The sequence below is a fragment of the Aquarana catesbeiana genome, linkage group LG08, assembly GCF_042186555.1.
Source record: "Aquarana catesbeiana isolate 2022-GZ linkage group LG08, ASM4218655v1, whole genome shotgun sequence".
NCBI lineage: Eukaryota > Metazoa > Chordata > Amphibia > Anura > Ranidae > Aquarana > Aquarana catesbeiana.
Genome location: NC_133331.1, coordinates 50,582,536 through 50,603,435, shown reverse-complemented (window position 1 = coordinate 50,603,435; position 20,900 = coordinate 50,582,536). Strand labels below are relative to the sequence as shown.

Here is a 20,900-nt window from a genome sequence, read left to right as displayed (position 1 = left end):
AGCCCCTCCCCCCTCAGTCAGTGAAGGAGTCTGCAGACAAAACTGAATCCAGTCCTACATATTTTGGTTGGTTTGGGTCCTCCCTGACATCTTCTCCTATTTCCTGGCCAATCTTCCTCAAAAGATTGGGCGAGGATGGGTTGTGTTACACTCCAACTCTCTATGGTTCCAGCATCATGTCTCCTATCTGGCACATGGCTGTCATCAATTCTGAGCTTCACATTCAGTGCCGGCGCTGGGGGCCAATTAGTAAAAAGCTCTTCTAATTTGTGAACTTTAAATGGCCGAAAAACACATTACTTGGCATTAGAGCAACATGTTGCGATGCCTGCCTCTAGTCCTTAGTGTGCTCTTGTTTCTTCAGTGACCCCCTATATGTGTGTTCCTTTCACCCCTGTAACCCCTGTGTCTCCAGTGATTCCTATATCTCCAGTCACCCTTGTGTCTCCAGTGACCCCTGGATGTTCCTGTAACTCTTGTATCGCCAATGGCCCCTGTGACTCCACTGACCCCTGGATGCTCCTGTGACCCCTGTGTCTGCAGTTATTCCTATCTCTTCAGTGACCCCTGTGTGCTCATGTGTGTCCAGTGACTCCTGAGTCTCCAGTGACCCCTGTGCCTCCCCTGTCTTTAGTGACCCCTGTGTGCTCCAGTCACCCCTGTGTGCTCCAGTGACACCTTTGTCTTCAGTGACCCCTGTGTGCTCCTGTGACCCCTGTGTCTTCAGTGTCTACTATGTCTTCACTGACCCCTGTATGCTCCTGTGTTTCCAGTGACTCTTGTATCCTCAGAACTCCTGTGTCTCCGGTGGCTTCTATGTGCTCCTGGCACCTCTATGTTTCCAGTGACTCTTGTCTCCAGTAACCTCTGTGCACTCCTATGTCTCCATTGCACCCGTGTACACCCCTTTGACTTCAAGCAAGTGTACCCCTGTGTGGCCATGACTCTAATTGTACCCCTGTGTTTCCACATAACCTCCATTATGCCACACAATTTTGTGGCCTTTTATGCGCCACTGTCAGTACCCTCTGCTGCCTCTCCACCTTCAGGCATGCTATTGTAATCACTTAGATTATCTTGCTCTCTGTGGATATGGACCCCTGTCCATGATAGGTTGTAAGCCGAGGCAAATGCTCTGCCATTTTTCTCCTTCATAGACCAAATTATGTTTGTTTGCCCAATGGCAACATGGACATTTATATAAGGCCAGCCATCGGCAGTTCGAATCAACAGTTCGAACCAGCCGAGATTCGAGCGATGTATAGGAAGGCTGAATGTACCACGTTGATCGATTGATCAACTTGGGTACAACCAGCCTGTCCGGATTTTCCGTGAGAATATTGCTAGCGGCTATACCTGTCTATAACTGTCTTCTCCTGGCAGGGCCAGCTTCCCCCGACCCTTCTGGTTGAATACAATGGCTCGGAGGGAGGAATTCCCCTGTCAACATTGTCAGTGTTGATGGTGGAATAGAGCGACTTTTTGCAGGATAGAAATTTGCTCTGCGTATGGCCTGAGTCTTTTGTAAAATGCCCAGCTCTGGGGCAAAATATGCTAACATAGCCAGCCTCCAAATTGTGCCCGGAGCCACGTGTGAAAACTCAGCCCTTATCTGACCCCTCAGCAGCTTTGACTGGTTGCAATTGCAGGTGACAGCACCTCACCTACGAGACAGCTTATAAGAGCTCAGGCTGCACGAAAGCCTCAGCTCTTCAGCAGAAGTTAATGAGCTTGGGACATGAAATCACCAAATGGCCCAAATGGTTTAAGTTTCCTAATGTCTTTGATGTATAAAATGAAAACTTTACACTATCTTGCAATAATGGATTAAATTAGCATTGCCAGTGATGATACACAGCGGTGTACCTCGGGGACAAATCAAATTTTACCTGCTGTCAAGTCAAAGCAGCGGCTGCATGGTGTTCATGGCGAACTCTGTGTTGGCCTTTGCCAGTTACCGTCTGTTTCTCCAGCTGTCTTCAGAAGTCTACACAGATCTCCAATTGCGGAGAAACCAGAACCAATAACGTGCACAGTGGACGGGCAAGTCTAACACGTACTGGGACTATTTCTGTGTGTGAATAAAAGATTTAATGAAATCAGTTTTTTTGGGATGAAACATTGATCAATGTTTTAAAGGACAAGCCATGTGAAACTGACTTTTCAATCTTGTGTGGATGCTACCAAAGCTGAACAACCTGCTGTTTTTTATATCTCTTGAACTCCAGTGGAGAAAGATATTCAGATGAAATTCCTATCTCACAATTGTGGGCGGGGCAGTCTACTGCGGAGAAAGCTTACCATTGTGGGAGGGGCAAAGACACAAACTACTGCAGGAAATCTGATCATTGTAGGAGGAGCACAGACACAAACTACTGCAGGAAATCTGATCGTTGTGGGAGGGGCAGAGACACAAACTACTGCAGGAAATCTGATCATTGTGGGAGGGGCAGAGACACAAACTGCAGGAAAATGTCTCCACTGGAGTCTGGGATATATAAAAAGCTGATGGGAGTTTAAGGTCTTCAGTGCCCACCTATAACTGAACTGCTTGCTTAGCATGGAGTCCACCTGACAGTAGCAGTTCTTATACCCATTGTACGAGCAACGTATGAAACCAGCAAATTGAACCAAGTAAAGCTGAGACAGCACACCAACCTTTCGCCTTCTTTCTCCAAGGCGGCTGCAGTTGGAGGATTACATAAGCAGCTGTGACAGACTGTCTGTGTTCCGTTTAGGAAAACAAGCGCAGCCCAGATCCAAAGTCCTCTGAGCCAAATTCTCTTTTTATTTATTTATTTGTTTTTTGTACTGCGCACAATATTAATCTCTGTACAAGGGATTATGAAACCATGCTTCATTAAGGCAAACACAGTGCTTGTGATTTCTTTTTTTCTCCTTGTGTACACAACGTTGTTCTTCGTTAACTGTAATAGTAATTAAGTTCCTGGCATGTCGCTAGTGTCTAAATGTACTTGTTAGCGAGTCCAGAGAATCTTAGCCAATAATAATATGAATATGCATAAGCTCAAAACCAGTAAAGAAAGGCAAAAAAATCTTTGCATCAAACACTTTGTGTCAAGTCTTGCTCTGCGCGGTCACCTCCTGCGAAGTCACCATATGCACGTTGTAAGGTGGACATATGGCGTCTTTAGATTATACACGTTGCTTGTTCTTTTAGAACAGACAGGAAAGCACGAGGGGGGACAACTGAAACTGGGTGTCCAACTTCATTCGGGAAAACAGATTTTCCTTGGATAAACATTTGAAAAATATTGTGCACAAATTGAACCAGAATAGCGTTCCTTTTTTTTTTGTTTTTTGCCTCTTCCAAACAGGAGTTGTGTTTTGTTTTCTAATCTTTCTATTCAGGCTGGCTATTAAAATCCATCTCTGTGAATCAATAGCACCCCAAACCCAAAGAGATCCCTACCCTTCACCACCTATCATATTTAACACAATGTGGGAGAGACTTTCTTTCCAAAATTTGACTCGCTGAAAACCTAACATCATGACCTGAACAAACATGGCATGGGACAGGGGGTAAGATCACTGGGCCATGCAAGACTTAATTTCCAATTTGCCTCCAGAACTCAAGATGTTGTTGTCACCCAACTAAAGAAGGCAGGGTGAGATCACTGGGTCCCGCAAGACATTGTTTCCGAAATTGCCTCACTGAGAACTCAAGATATTGCCATCACCAAACCAAAGATGACAGGGTAGGGTCGTTGGGTCACGCAAGACATCATTTCCAAAATTGTCTCACTGAGATCTCAAGCTGTTGTCCTCTCAAATCAAAGATGCCGGGGTGAGATGTCATTTCCAAAACTGACTCAATAAAAGCTCAAGATCTAGTCAATTCCTGACCAAAGATGGTGGGATGAGATTGTTGAGCCAGAGGAGATGTCATTTCCAAAACAACCTCAACCTTTCAAAACTGCCTCACTGAGAACTCAAGATGTCGATATCCCCCAACCAAAGATGGCATGGTGAGATCACTGGGTCACGTGATGTTATAACAGACATAAAAGAGAAACACTGAAGGAAATTAGACGAAGCAGTATTTAACGAACACAAGCACTTTGGCGATTGGCCTGCTACGGTATGTACATTTGGCCTCTTTTTAAAGAACTTTGGAAAGTAATTAAATCATAAAAAAATGCTATAAATAGGATAAGGTAGGAATTTCCTCTTCACAGTTGGAAAAATAGTTTATCAACAGCCAAATTTACAAACGTTCTTTTGCTTTTTTTTTTTTTCTTTAAAACACAAAGCATGCCCAGATCCACCACATAGTTGCGTGGCCTCTTTTGCTTTTGGTCTTCTTCCACGACGTTCCAGAATATTCCGTTCTTTTTCCAGTACGTCAATTTCAGGTGATCGAGAGGGTAGGAAAGTGAATAATATTAATCGTACGGAATATATAATTATATATTTTTGTTGTCTTAATCAGGTCCGTGTGTAGTGGTGCGGCTATAACGTCAGGGAGGGGGAGCCGAGGAACAGCCAATGCGTCACAGTCAGCAGTAAGAGTGCTGTGCCGGGCCTGGATGATATAGCAGAGGAGTTGTCGGCAGAAATTGGATCGCTGGAAGATCGTCCAACTATGTTGTCCTTTCCGAGAGACTGCTGTAAAAAAAAAAAAAAAAAAAAGACAGGCACTAGGTTAGACTTATATATTTACAGGATGTCTTTTTGCTTTGTGAAGCCTACCCATAGACCGGGGTATGCAACCTCAGCCCTCTGGCTGTGGTGAAACTACAAGTCCCATGAGACATTGCAAGACCCTGACAATCACAGGAATGACTCCTAGACGCATAAGCATGATTCACCACAGCTGGAGGGCCAAGGTTGCCTACCCCTTCCATAGACAAAAGACATTCTAGTGATTGTATATTTTCCTGGTCCAATGAAATTTGAGATTTTATTTGTCTGTATAATGAGGTGGTGGCCAACCTACAATGGAGGTATGATGTATAGACCCCTGTTTTCAGTCTTAGACTGCTATCTGTCATGGCAAATGCACCGTTTAATCAATAATTTTTAAGTGTGAGGTTAGGAGCACCTAGCAAGACCAGTCATGCAGCTTAATGATTAGTAATAATGTTTATTGAGCCAACGTGATTCAGGTCTCCTCCTTAGTCCTTTAGAAAGTGAGATTTCTCTGCAGCAGTAGTATGGGTTTCTGCCCCTCCTATGATGCTGAGATTTCTATGTAGGAGTATGTGTTTCTGCCCCTTGCACAATGGTGCAATTTCCTTGCAGTAGTTTGTGTCTCTGCCCCTCCCACAATGATGAGATTTCCTTGCTGTAGTTTGTGCCTCTGCCCCTCCCACAATGTATGTTCCCGGCAGTAGTTTGTGTCTCTGCCCCTCCCACAATGTATGTTCCCGGCAGTAGTTTGTGTCTCTGCCCCTCCCGCAATGTATGTTCCCGGCAGTAGTTTGTGTCTCTGCCCCTCCCACAATGTATGTTCCCGGCAGAAGTTTGTGTCTCTGCCCCTTCCACAATGTATGTTCCCGGCAGTAGTTTGTGTCTCTGCCCCTCCCACAATGTATGTTCCCGGCAGTAGTTTGTGTCTCTGCCCCTCCCGCAATGTATGTTCCCGGCAGTAGTTTGTGTCTCTGCCCCTCCCACAATGTATGTTCCCGGCAGAAGTTTGTGTCTCTGCCCCTTCCACAATGTATGTTCCCGGCAGTAGTTTGTGTCTCTGCCCCTCCTACGATGGTGAAATTTCCCAGCTGCAGTATTGGTCCTTACTACTTCCACATAAGCAAATCTCTAATCCAAAATTAATTATTAAAATAGAAGTATGGGTTTCCTTTTTTTTAAACCTTCATCCTATTCCCTTTGAGCTGCTAATACATAAAAGTCTTTCCAGCCCTCTGAGAAGTGCACCCTTTCTGTTAAAATCAAGGTAAATACCTGTTGGAGGGGCTACAGTCTTCTCTAGATTCTTATGCCGACAATCTTGTCGGGATCCACCTCCTCTCCTTCTCCTCTGCTTGATTGATGTCAGCTCTGGGCTGTCTGCTCTTCCCTTCCTCCCCTTCTCATACAGTACACAGATTCTCTTGCAGACAGCCTCTATCTGCACACTGTGTAGCTGCCTGCTATGCTGCAGTTCTGATCTGTGAAATTCTCAGATAAAAATGGCTGTGCAGCATAGCAGTGTGCAGATAGAGCCTGTCTGTAAGAGAATAGATCTGTGTACTGTGAAAGGATGCGGGAGGGGGAGAGGAGCTGTGCTGTCCGCACTCAGACTGTGTGCAGTACGAGGATGCCGGGAGGAGCTCAATGGGCACAGCTTCCATGGAGGATAGTGGGGCACAACTAAAAATGGGTTACCGGATAGGGGGGGTGGGTACAGCCCTCGCCAATACCTCCCCCTAGATCCAGCAATGTCTATACTACTTCTTTATTTTCCACTATGCACAGGAATATCACAGTGACTGAACTTGTTTACTGTGCCTGTTTAGTAGGCGCAGTTACATCTTCCAGTAGAGGAGGGGCAGAGAGAGGGGGTGGATTGCCAAAGTTTTATCTGCCCCCTCTATACTTTTACACAGCAAATGGACCGTTACAGGGACCTGCATGACACATGAAGTGCCCCTGCTGGGAAAACAAAAGGAGGGAGGAAAGAAATAACAGCTATTTCATGATTATGATAATATTTGTCAATTATCTAGTCTATCCCATACTTTTCCTTTAATTCTACATTATGGAGAGTCTGTTGGGTGGAGGTGACACCATCATTTGGGTGGCAGTTGTGTGAATCTGGGAGATCTACTGGGGAGATCCTTCTGCTAATTTTTTCTAGAGATATGAACAGCCTGGGAGGAAATTCACTGAATCATTGATTTTGGATAGAACTGGCAATAAAAAGTTTCTGCAAGTTCATCTTTAGTAACTTTTCTAAGAATGCTCCACTCACCTCCGCCAGGCAGAGTTGGGTGTCCACGGTGTCGTTTAATTTCATCCTCTGCGCCTAGGAAAAAAAAGAAAACACTTTAATTGAGACGTCTGATGAGCTGCTGACACACATCGCCGCCAGTTGCTCGCACAGAATGAAGAACATTTTTTTTTTCTCACCATGTTCCTTAGCAAACACACAAAGCCTCCCTCGGTTACAGGATTCTCATTGTAGCCGGTGAAATTAATTACATGGCAAGACGCTGAGATTAATCCAGCGCCATCAGCCGTATTAATTAGCTGGAACCGGCTGCTTGGCAGCTCGTTATAGCGACCGGCTGATATATTGATGTCCGACTGACGCATCCTTCTTTGTTCTCGAACGCGTTCTTATGATAATTGTTGGCCAGCTAGGAAAAGTCTGGATGGAAATTAATGATGACAATCCAGACGGCAGAGGAGTGACTGGATTTAAAGGGAATTAGTCACGCACCTGGGGGAAAAGCCTCAGAAGGAAGCTGGCATGCTTTGGCTCCCAGAACTGTGTTCATGTTATATTATAACTCCAATTATAGAAGTGATGTCACTGGTATGAATGCCAGGGGTCAGAGAATGACTGCCCTTGGGGGTCAGGGGGCTCATTCACACCAGATTTGTTGGGCTGCATTGGGCAGCATATGCTAGCGCAGTGCCAATGCGCAGCCAAGGCAATTTCCTTTAAGTCCTATTGCTTCAGTTTACACCAATGCGCTTTGTTACCACACATTGAAAAAAAGTAGGACATGTTGCATTTTTGCACAGTGCATTCTAATATGCTGTAACGCATCAAAACGCGCTGTCAATGACAGAGTTAAATGCAGCATGCATGAAAAAGGCACAAACCGCTGGAGTGAATAAGCCCTAATGGGTCATCTTATACTGGGAGGGTTTGGTCACACACTATGTACTTGGGGTACATTGTTGCATTGTGCGACAATGCATATAAAATGCGTAGGTGCGATTTGGTGCCATTCATTCCGAAGGCTAGGTTCACACTACTGCATGTCGGAAAATTGCGCGCTTTCCCGACATGCAGAGAAACGCCCTGCTATTTAAGCAATCGCATTTTGCAATTGTTAATGGCAGCCCCACGCATATGCAAATGCACCATGTTTTCATGCACGCCATTTTTGGAAGAGTCTGGGACTTTTTCTACATTTCTCATGCGTAGGGCAGCCCATTGCAATGAATGGGCTGCTGTACACACGCCCACACTTGGCTGCACCTATAGGTGTTAACAAAGCTGAATGACTCCCCAACGCACTTTTGGATGGATGTATGATGTAGCATGGTGCCAATGCACAACAACCACAGTGCATGGCCATTGCAAGGTTCGCTGGGATGCCATTCAGAAAAGAAACAACACATTTAGGCTTGGTTAACATTAGTGTGGGTCGGGCACATGTGCACAATTGCACGCTGTCCCGACATGCACAGAAGCGATCTGCCCTTTAGCAAACGTGCAACAGTGTCATTCATTTTTAATGGCACCCCCACACATCTATTACGTTTTAATGGCGCCCCCATGGGAGCATGACTATGGAAAAGGGTCGGGGGCTCCTTATCTGTGTTTCTCATGCATAGGACAGCCCATTGAAATGAATGGGCGGCCCTACATACTCACATCCTATATATCATAGACCAGACCAAAAATTGTGTAGCAAAGGACTTTTGAGGGCATATTAAAGGTTCTGGTACCACACAAAAAAGCAATATTTTATTATACAAAAAGTTAAAAACACGAATATAAAATGATGGCCATCTGTTGGCCAGAAAGCTCACATATATATTCTACATATGGGTTTTTGTAAATCAATGAAACAGTCCACATGCAAGCTCAATGTGTTTCAGACATCCGTTGTCTTCTTCAGGAGCACATGTGAACACAATATGTTACCCATGCAGGTGAACAAACTCCTTTAGGAACAATTTGTAATGACATCCACTACAGAGCATTGTCAATGTGAACCAATGCTTTCATAGGGACAGAAGGGAGAACCAAAAGACCAAAAGTCACCCAATCATAGCACAAGGGATGCCAGAAGAGCTGCCAGGCCAGTTAGTCGGCCATCATAAAACAGTCATAAGTCCCATATGAACAGCACGTTCAATGTTGTTCATGTGGGACATAGGGCACTTTTATGATGGCTGGTTAACTGGCTTGGCGGCTATTCTGGCATCCCTTGTGCTATGATTGGGTGACTTTTGGTGCTTTGGCTCTCCCTTCTGTCCCTATGGAAAAATTGCTTTGCATTGACAACACTCTGTAGTGGATGTCGATATAAATTGTTCCTAAAGGAGTTTGTTCAACTGCATGAGTAAAATATTGTGTTCACATGTTACCCTGAAGAAGACAAGGGATGTTCGAAATGTGTTGATCTTGCATGTGGACCATTTCACTGATTTACAAAAACTCATATGTAGAACATATGTGGAACAGATGGACATGGTTTTTTATTTGTGTTTATAACTTTTTGTATAATAAAATATAGATTATTTTAAATGCATTTGTGTGGTATCAGAATCTTTCATATGCCCCCAAAAGTCCTTTGCTACACAATATTCCGTCTGCTCTAGCCTTAATCTGCTTTTCAACCTACTGTAAATGCCCGGGCCATAACTCCGTACAGACTTTGCTGCAGATATATTGTTGCTTCTATGATTGTAATTGTTTGTTACATTGTTGCGTACATTTATTTAACGAAAGATGTCCACCAATCCAACCAAAAGGCAAAAATGAACTAATTAAAATAAAAACCTGCATCTAGAACTTGTTTGTTGAAGCAATAATAAACCCCGAGAAAAGTCTGAACTTCATGGTCGCTGAGCGCACATAATGCACGCCAATCATTTATCATGTGACAAGCCGCTTTCGGCCGCCATGTCCCTTTATGCTTAGCGTGTCCTCAATGCAGGAGATGTTTTCAATCACATAAGCAGTAGGCTGCAAAGTGGGGGGGTCAATGTCAGTGGAGAACATCACCATTAGTTATACTCATCAGTGCCGACACGCAAGCCTGTGATCCCAGCTGGAAGAGCACACGACAGGTGACCAGGGTTGGCCAACAAGGAGACCATGCAAGTCAGAGTGGTCACCCTACAGGCAGAAATGTTTTTGCTTTGGAAATAAAAGTTTTCTGTTGGAAAGAAAAGCTGATCATGCAATAAAAGACAGAAAACAAGAACATTAATCTCCACATTCCCTGAACATCGCTGCATCTGATATGAAGTCATATGGAAAATGTACTGAGACGGGCACAGATTTTACTATTTGAGCTGTCATTTGGGATCACTTGTTTTTTCCTTGTCAAAATACAACATAACTTCCTCCATAATATATTCTACTAAACCAGGGGTAGGCAACCTTTTCAGCACAGTGTGCCGAAAAATATTTTCAAAGAGACTGAGAGTGCAAATTTTATAACAAAAAAATGTCATCTTCACACTCTCAATCACGAAAAGGGTTTTTTATAAAGTAAATGCTACTTTAGTAATGAGAAATTAACATCCTGCACTGACGCCTCAGATCAGCCCCAATTCATGCACCTTCACACCTCAGATCACTGTCCCCCCTGTAAATGTCTCCTACCACTGTAACCCCCCCCCCCCCCCGCTCTTCTGTCCCACCAATGCAACACCCTGCTCATCTGCCCCACCACTGTACCTCCCTGCACATCTGCTCCACCACCGTACCCCCATGCTCTTCTGTTTCACCACTGAACCATCTGCTCATCTGCCCCACCACTGTAACCCCCTTTCTCATCTGCCCCACCAATGTACCTCCTGCACATCTGTGCCACCTCTGTTCCCCCCTGCTCATCTGTCCCACCAATGCACCTCCTTTCACCTCTGCCCCACCACTGTACCCCCCTGCTCTTCTGTCCCACCGCTGAACCCCCTTCTCATCTGCCCCAACACTGACACCCCCCGCTCATCTGCCCCATCACTGTTCCCCCCTGCTTTTGTGTGCCATCGCTGAACCCCCTTCTGATCCCTCTCACTACTGTACCTCCTGCACATCTGCCCCACCACTGTACCCCCTTGCTCTTCTGTCCGACCACTGTAACCCTTTTCTCATGTGCCCCACCACTGTATCTCCCTGCACATCTGCTCCACCTACGTATCCCCATGCTCTTCTGTCTCACTACTGAATCACCTTCTCATCTGTCCTAACACTGAACCCATCTGCTCATCTGCCCCACCACTGTAAACCGTTTTCTCCTCTGCCCCACCAATGTACCTCCTGCACATCTGTCTCACCTGTGTAGCCTCTGCTCTTCTGCCCCACCTCTGTTCCCCCTGCTCATCTGTCTCACCAATACACCTCCTTTTACATATACCCGACTGCTCTACCCCCCCTGCTCATCTGTCCCACCACTGTAACCCCCTTCTCATTTGGCCCATCACTGTACCCCCCTGCTCTTCTGTCCCACTGCTGAAGCCCCTTTGTCATCTCTTCCACCACTGTACCTCCCTGCACATCTGCCCCACTACTCTACCCCCTTGCTTTTCTGTCCCACCACTGAACCCTCTTCTCATCTGCCCCAACATGGAACCCACCGGCTCATCTGTCCCACCACTGTAACCTCCTTCTCATTTGGCCCAACACTGAACCCCCCTGCTCATCTGCCCCATCACTGTACCCCCCTTCTCTTCTGTCCCACTGCTGAAGACCCTTCTCATCTCTTCCACCACTGTACCTCCCTGCACATCTGCCCCACTACTCTACCCCCTTGCTTTTCTGTCCCACCACTGAACCCTCTTCTGATCTGCCCCAACATGGAACCCACCGGCTCACCTGTCCCACCACTGTAACCTCCTTCTCATTTGGCCCAACACTGAACCCCCCTGCTCATCTGCCCCATCACCGTACCCCCCTTCTCTTCTGTCCCACTGCTGAAGACCCTTCTCATCTCTTCCACCACTGTACCTCCCTGCACATCTGCCCCACTGCTGTATCTCCTGCTCTTCTGTCTCACCTCTGAACCCCTTGTGCTCATTTTCCCCACCGCTGTACCCTTCTGCTCATCTGCTCCACCGCTGTACCCTCTTCTCATCTATGATATGCATGATATTCAGAGTGGTGAAAGGAAGCAGGGATGAGACACATCTACCTGTCCTGGCACACTCATCCTGCTGATCCACCTCTCGCATCCAGCCCACGTACCCAGCATTCTGATTCTTGTAGTTTTTGGGATGTCCAAATAAAAAGGATTTTGATCTACAGTGGTGTGCGGCCATTGTGTGCGAAGGCGAGCCGAGGCGAGTACCTACTGGATCATTAGGCTTCCTGTCTCACCTGGAGTGGCGGGTGTGTCTTTTTCCAATTCAGCCCATGTGCATGTATGTGATGTATGCAATGTCACATACAAGCATCTGAAATGGATGTGCAATGATGAGCTCATGTCGGGCATTTTCTGAAAGCAGTGGGCCTGTGTGCAGATCATAAGTTGGGCCCCCGCAGCTGAGAAAAAGTGCATGGCTCTGCACCACAGGAAAAGTTGGGTGTGATTTTCATTGCGCTGAATACTGGCTGTGGCTTAAAGGGAGTGCCGGGGTTCAGTAGTAAGAGACACAAAGGTTCAGGAATAATTTCAACAAAGTTCCCAGAAGCTCAACAGAAATTCCACAAACTGTCACCTGATTGTGGTTTTCTCAAACACAGTGAAATCCCTTCTTTCTGAGATTGGTAGTGCAACCAAGCTTGTCAACTTCCTCAGATGGTGGACGGGGCAGCAGGACTGTGTTTCGGTTTAGCAGTGGCCAATGACAGTCCTCCTCCTCCTGGAATCAGGGACCGCCCCCCCCACCCCCAGCAGAACTGCACCCAATCTCTTCCACATCACAAAAGCTGATTATCGCAGCTACAGCAAAGTTAGAGAACCAAACAATGTTTCCCATCTTTTACAATGTGTGTGGGCACAGTGCCTCCCCCTCAGTGTGGGTGCGGTGTGGGGAATTCTGAGATTGGAATGCATTAGTGTCCCACTGACACTTCCCTGCGCTGCTCTGCTGATAGGGAGGGAGTCGAGTGCCGGCAAAAGAGGCTTCGAGTGCCGCTTGCGGCACCAGTGCCGGAGGTTGCCTACCCCTGTACTAAACTACTTTTTCAAGATCAACCACATAAAGAAAGCAACCCATTACCCATTTATATGAAGGAACGCAAACTGAGATGCGCACGTAATGATCAGAGATTAGCCATGGTTGATACAACGGGGCCGCCATTACAGTGAACCCGTTGCAGGCCCCTCTAGCCTTCACTTTAATTTCACAAGCTTCTCTCCTGTACTGAAATTACTTACTTTGATTTCACTGCACACTGTGAGCGTCTTCATCTTTAATCATAAAAATGAACCCTTGGCACATAACCTAATATATTTTTATATTGCTGTCTGTGCCCCCGTTAGAGAGATTCATCCTTTGTCCTGGTTAGTATAATCATCTAAAGCAGTGGTTCTCAACCTGGGGGTCGAATGACGATTTGCCAGGGGTCACCGAATCCTGGGTTGTTCCTGAAGCCTGCAGCGCTCTCCCAGCCTTTTCGCAGCCGCTCAGCAGGACTGTCCATGGAGCCTGTGGCCGCCAAGCTGGGCTGTTCCTGGAGCCCGCGGCCACCCACTCAGCCTCTTCGCAGCCGCCCATTCAGTTCACAGCATGGCTGGGGGGCAGAGACTAGAGGTCAGATGACTGGTATGGAATGTGAAGTCGGAGGGGCTGGAGGAGACCCTATCTCCTGATTTCGGCATCGGTGTCACTGCTTCGAGACACCACGGAGCTGGAGACACAGTGAAGCCGGAGACACAGTGAGTAACACTACCTGTGATTAGAGTTGCCATTAAAAGTTCCCACTACAGGTCACCTTGATCAAGAGCACCTAAGTTGGCTGATCAGAACTCTCCACCACAATGCCACTGATCCCACCCCCCACCAGCACTGCCACTCATCCCATCCCCCCCCCATCACCACCACCAAGGAGTAAGAGAAGAAATAAAAATAGAGAATGCATGGAAGGGAGAGGAAAAGAAGGGGAGGAACAAAAAAAAAAGGGAGAGAAAGAATAAGAGAAAGAACAAGAAAGACGGCTAGAGAGGGGGATGGGGGAAAAAAAAAAAAACAAGAAATTAGGATAGAGAGAGATAAACGGGAAAGAAAGGAGAACAAAGAGAGTGTGGTACATCCTAAAATGTACCATAATACTGTACGAGTGGAAGGGACTCAGGGAGCGCTAAATGTTCGTGGGTTAGGGGCGCAAATTACTTGTCTTGCCTTGGATGCTGACAACCTATGCTACAAAAATTTTACTGTTAGGGGTCCCCACAACTTGGGACATTTTATCAAGGGGTCACAGCACTAGAAGGGTTGAGAACCACTGATCTAAAGTGAAAGACAATCCCAAATTTTGGGTTGTCCCCAGAACAGGAATAGAGGGGGAATCCTCCAACGGGGATACCAGTTTTGGTGACCTGGTGGGCCCCTATGGATTCCTCTAATTTACAGGTATTTTCTCTCTTTTCCTGCTTTGGCTATGAGACAGGAAGCGAAGGCAAATTTCCCCAATGGGACACAGATGAAAAAAAAAAAAAAAAAAAACCTAACAGGGATTATGATCCTCCATTACTCTATCCAAAATTAAAAAAAGACATTTTTTTGCCTATAATGCTACTTTAATTCAAACCAATAATGTGATGAGGTCATGCCTAAACCTGTCTTACTCATGCTTGGGAAGGGTGAATCTCAGATCATGTGTGATTCCCGCATCAGTCAAGGGCTGGATGAATCTTAGATCCAGTGTGATTCCCGCATTGGTCAGGGTTGGGTCAATCTTAGATCTGGTGTGATTCCTGCATTGGTCAGGGTTGGGTCAATCTTAGATCTGATGCGATTTCTTCATTGGTCTGGGTTGGGTTGATCTTAGATCCAGGAAAATTATTTCTGCAGTGGTCAGGATTGGGTCAATCTTAGATCTGGTGTGATTCCTACATCAATCAGGGTTGATTGAACATTAGACCTTTGTTAGTGAACCCTTATGGAATTTATAGGCACCAAAATATACAAATGTCTTAAAAAAGTATATAGTTTATTAAAAATGTACTAAAATATAGTAGTGCAAGTTAAAATCCTCACGATAGCATACTACCCGAACTACAGCATAAACATCAAGAAAACCACCAACAGAGCCCCATCATAACCATATTCAATGTGTCAGTGAATTGCGGCCATCAATGTCTGGGTGGGTTTGGGGTAAGTTGATATAGCAGAATGAAGCTCTACATGTTTTGCACCAAAGCTCTTCTTCAGGAGTTTAGAGTAAGTATTAGTATGGGTTAGCGCATTATAAAGCTAACGTGAGAGCTTTAAGAACAGAAGAGCAGTGGGTATGTCATCGAAAATATCAGATATCCATACTGAGTAATAGAGGACCAATGTGCAATTCTCAGCCACGGGATGTCCCATAGGTTAATACAGGTAGCATGGGGTATAGTATGTATAAAATGATACACCTAGATCCTGGGGTATAGGAGCAACAGACTCCTCATAAGATCCCCCTAATTGTTAGTCCAGATAATTAATGCAGTGATGTCCCAGCCATAGGCTATATACATTACAGGTCTCTGTGGCAATGTATCCAATACTTATAATGGCCTCCTCACCAAGGTCCGTTCCAGTGGCATGAACCTTATATCCACTGTGATTCCTGCTGCGGTCAAGGTTGGGTGAAGCTTAGATCTGGTGTGATTTCTGCATCGTTCAGGGTTGGGTGAAGCTTAGATCTGGTGTGATTTCTGCATCAGTTAGGGTTGGGTAAATCTTAGATCTGGTGTGGCTCCTGCATTGGTCAGGGTTAGGTGAACCTTAGATCTGGTGTGATTCCTGCATTGGTCAGGGCTGGGTCAATCTTACATCCAGTGTGATTCCTGCATCGGTCAGGGTTGAGTGAAGCTTGGATCTGGTGTGATTCCTGCATTGGACAGGGTTGGGTATTTCATTATTTCATTCTACAGATAAGATTACGCTACATCTAGATTGTTTTCTGTGGTAACTGTCGGCAGCTCCTCCATACCGCCGCTGTTCGCACTGTGAAAACTTTATTTCCGCTTTAGTTGGCGATTTGTGTCTGTTTTTTCACATGACTTAGTACAAGTCACCAGAGATTTATGTCAACAGCCCCTCAGCTTGTCTGTCCCCCATCGCCAATCAAAACCAGCAATTAACTTAGACATAATGCAGAGTTTGGCATCCCCCTGCGTGCCACTCCTCCCCTCCCATGCCCATCCGTGGACAGATCTCTGAAGTTGCTGTCCCGCTTGGCACATAACAGTCTGCAGCTGGACGACCGCTCCGCGGGGCTCAACGCACACACATGCCGAGTGAGCACATTTTAATTCCATCTGCCGGAATGTTGCAGATTCAGCCAGCCGGATCCCAATATGCCTGCGTTGGCCCCCCTCCCTCAGCTCCATTGGTGGCGCACACGCCTCTCTCCGGGAAATAACCTAAATGGTTAAGCGGAGGGTTCGAGCTCTGCATCCCAATTACTGCAATAAAACACGGAGATGCTGAGCCGTCACCCTGTGTGACAGCTGCTGGGTCATTGGGCCTGCGTCGTGCACATGGAGCCGTATGCATCTGTCTCTTGGTGTCGTGTTTGGGACATGTCACGGTGGCTTAGCTGAGATAACAGCGGATGCCACTCTGTGCTGACATTGTTGTCTCTTGTTAAAAGACAAAAAATTGTGTGCACAGCAAATCTCGACTTTGGGTCTGAGGTGGGGCCTCGAATCTCGGATCAGAGAAGGGGGAAGTGATTCATTTATTACTCGTTGTTTAGATGCCCTCCAGGTTAACCGGAGTCATCACTATCACCATTTTCATAATAGTCAGTCATGTAATATGTAAAAAGGCATCAGGTGGAGAACGAGGGGCTAAGCTAAGGCTTGGAGCTGACAGAATTTGCTGCAAGCTTTGATAAATGGGAATAATATCCAGGCTTATTGGCAGTACACATCATAGATGCAGGATAATTACTTACAGTTCATTCGTTTAGACTCTTTACAGTTCTGTCTCTGACAGTAGCTGGCATTTTACACTCTGGATATACTGGTCCTGAAGGCACCAACAGCAGTCCTAATGGTCAGAGATGAGCTTGTGGACTTTGCAGGTAGTATACTTGAGCCTGACTGTCAAGGTTCCCTGGTAGGGATGACTAAGAGCAGGCCCCCTAATAGTCAGAGCTGAGTTAGTGGACTTTGCAGGTGGTCTACCTGAGCCTGACTGTCAAGACTCCATGGTAGGGGTGACGGGAGGGAGTGATGACTGAGGACAGCCTCGTTCACCCTCTAACCTGCACCTTTACTGCTCACCCTATCCTTGATGGTATGCTTTCCAGGTTTTAAAGCTAAAGTCCAGGGAAAACAAAATTCTCCCATGCAGTGAGACAAGAAGTGAAGAAAAATCTCCCCAATGGAACACAGATGGCAAAAAAAAAAAACTGGCAGGGGTTATACCCCTCTCTTACTCAATTACTCAATACTCAATTCAAAAGAAGAATAAGTTTTGTTTGTGGTTCTAATTTTAAGCCAGTCTCTGTGGAGGACAAAAATTCTCCCTTGCAGTGGAGCTGCTTCCCAAGGAAGTATGAAGATAGACAAACACTGTATATTTAATCATTTTTAATGAATTATTGTCTCAATAATATGGGGTCCTTCTTATATTTGCCTGGAGAACATCTTTCTCTACCTAGAAGAGTAAAAAAAGAGCTGAAACAAATGTATATGAACTATCTCAAATCTGGTCCTAATCCTCCAAAGACAGATTTAGCAGAAAGTTGTAAGATGCAGAGTTCGCTTTGGGAAAAAAAGGGATACTGAGAAAAGTTGTTGTAAGCAGAATCTTTTCTGGAAAAAGCACAGTATTGATCATATTATGAGAAGATGGTGACAGCGCTGACACATCCAGCAGATGAGTCACAAGTTCTTTTTGTGACATTGCGATTTCAATGGATTTAAAATTTAGCCGATCCAAAGAAACTGGAAGGATTTTGACTCACCTTTGACAACTTTTACTCCACCATGCTACATTTTCCTAATGACACCACTGCACTCCACTCCACCTTTGCTATGCTTTCCTTACTGACACTTTAAAATCCACCCCACCCGCTAGGTATTTCCTAATGATGTGCCTGCACCTCACTCCCGCTTCACTTTCCCTAATGACACACCTGCTCCCCTCCCCAGTTTTTCTAATGAACCACTTTTCAAATTGTTACAAAAAACTTTCACCAAGAAGAATTCAACTGGAAGGGCCAAAACCTGATGCAAAACCATTTTGAATCCTTACAAGCGTGCTAGAAGCGCCAGTAAAAGATAAGCGTGACAAACAGATGAGAAGGAGAAGGAAGGTGAAGAAAGGAGAAACAAAGAGAAGAAAGGAAAATGAGAAAGAAGGAGAAAAAAAAAGAAGGTGCCAAAGGAGAAGGAGAAGAAAGGAGAAGGAGAAAAAAGAACAGGGAGAAGAAAGGAGAAGAAAGGTGAAGGTGAAGGATAAGAAAGGAGAAGGGGAAGGATAAGAAAGGAGAAGGGGAAGGATAAGAAAGGAGAAGGGGAAGGAGAAGAAAGGAGAAGGGGAAGGAGAAGAAAGGAGAATGGGAATGAGAAAAAAAGGACAAGGAGAAAAAAAGGAGAAGAAAGGAGAAGGAAAAGAAAGGAGAAGGGGAAGGAAAAGAAAGGAGAATAAAGTAAAAGTAGAAGAAAGGAGAAGGAGAAGAAAGAAGGAGAAGAAAGGAGAAGAAAGGTGAAGGTGAAGGGGAAGGAGAAGAAAGTAGAATGGGAAGGATAAGAAAGGAGAAGGGGAAGGAGAAGAAAGGAGAAGGGGAAGGAGAAGAAAGGAGATGGGGAAGGAGAAGAAAGGAGAATGGGAATGAGAAAAAAAGGACAAGGAGAAAAAAAGGAGAAGAAAGGAGAAGGAGAAGAAAGGAGAAGGGGAAGGAAAAGAAAGGAGAATAAAGTAAAAGTAGAAGAAAGGAGAAGGAGAAGAAAGAAGGAGAAGAAAGGAGAAGAAGAAAGAAGAAGGAGAAGAAACCTGTGGCAACCTCTGGGGCAATCCCTTGAACTCTTGTTGAGAATGGCTGCCCTAGTCTTTGAAAAGGCATCCTGTTCCTGGACATCCTTGGCAGGTAATGGACCATCTTCTTTGCATTCAATATGAATGGTCTTTGAAAGCAGTGGTCCGGGCCATGGTATAACTAGTAATAGTTACATTCAGCTGGGTTTGCTTGGTAATGTTGAAGACTAACTTAACCAAGCCACTTCTTTAGTTCTAAGATGTGGCTTGGGTAAGCTACAAAATATATCCGGTTGAATGTGACTAACTAGACGCAATTAGAGTTCTATTTGAAATTAATTGCTTGGATTTTGCGAGGTAATAAAAAAAAAAACACATCTCAAATGTTTAAACTGAGAAAATGTGCCATTTTATGAAAACAATAAGGTAATTTTGAAATTGATGGCAGCAACACATCTCAAAAATGTTTACCAGGGAGTAGCATTCTCTCTTCTTTTAACACCCTGTAGATATCTGGGAACCGAGCATGACTAGTTGCTGGAGTTTTGGGAGAGGAATGTTGTCCAATTCATAACCAATATAGATATATATGCAGTACAGTGGTGGCCCGTGCACTGTGGGCGCAAGGGCGCTGTCCCCCCATCCATACGCCCGGCCCCTTTCAGGACGCCGGACGCATGGATTCCTATGGTGGGGGTGGGAGGGGGTGGTACTTTTTCAAGCACCTGATTAGAGCCAGAGGCTCTAATAGGCTTCAAAATAGGGTGGGCTCGGGGAGCAGAGAGTGCGCCCTGATCCCACCCAATTGTGTGATGATAGCTAATTAATTTTCACCATTTGCACACTAACCTTCCTCCCCGCAAATTAGGAGGCAGGGCGTCAGACCTGTTCCCTGATTGGCCAAAGCGCCAAGCCACCCTATTGAATGCCTGGCACTTAGGAAGAGGAGCGGAGGAGACACGTGGGCAGGGGGGTTTGGGATTGCTGCCAGAGCCGCGAGCCCCGGGAAATCGGTGGGCACAGTGGCTGCATATGATGGGCACAAGTGGCTGCATTTGATGGGCAAAAGTGGCTGCATATGATGGGCACAAGTGGCTGCATTTGATGGGCACAAGTGGCTGCATTTGATGGGCATAAGTGGCTGCATTTGATGGGCACAGTGGCTGCATATGATGGGCACAAGTGGCTGCATTTGATGGGCACAAGTGGCTGCATATGATGGGCACAAGTGGTTGCATATGATGGGCACAAGTGGCTGCATTTGATGGTGGTGGGGTTTTAGTATTTTTCAGTTTGTTTGCGCCCCCCCCCCCCCCCCCCCAAAAAAAAAAAAAAAAAATTTGGAGCACCAGCCGCCACTGATGCAGTATCTCACAAAAGTGAGTACGCTCCTCACATTTTTGGAAATATTTTATTACATCTTTTCACGTGACAACACTGAGGAAATGTCACTTTGCTACAATGTAAAGCATTGAGTGTACAGCTTGTATAACAGTGTAAATTTGCTGTCCCCTCCAAATAACTCAACACACAGCCATTAATGTCTAAACTGCTGGCAATAAAAGTGAGTACACCCCTAAGTGAAAATGTCCAAATTGGGCCCAATTAGCCATTTTCCCTCCCCAGTGTCATGTGACTCGTTAGTGTTACAAGGTCTCAGGTGTGAATGGGGAGCAGGTGTGTTAAATTTGGTGTTATCACTCTCACTCTCTCATACTGGTCACTGGAAGTTCAAAATGGCACCTCATGGCAAAGAACTCTGAGTATCTAAAAAAAAAAAGAATTGTTGCTCTACATAAAGATGGCCTAGGCTATAAGAAGATTGCCAAGACCCTGAAACTGAGCTGCAGCACGGTGGCCAAGACCATACAGCGGTTTAACAGGACAGG

The 20,900-nt window shown here is 45.6% G+C and overlaps 1 protein-coding gene across 1 annotated transcript in view; it reads right to left on the bottom strand.

The window, feature by feature from the left end:
• Window positions 1-393: 393 nt before the first annotated feature.
• The window catches only part of GFRA1 (GDNF family receptor alpha 1), a 273,358-nt gene continuing 252,851 nt past the window's right edge, over window positions 394-20,900 (bottom strand). Inside the window, exons 8-9 of the mRNA XM_073595826.1 lie at window positions 6,935-6,988; window positions 394-4,629 (exon numbers count right to left, since the gene is read on the bottom strand). Coding sequence (XP_073451927.1) covers window positions 4,474-4,629; window positions 6,935-6,988 — 210 coding nt within the window. The 3' untranslated portion in view covers window positions 394-4,473. The remainder of the gene's footprint in view (window positions 4,630-6,934; window positions 6,989-20,900) is intronic.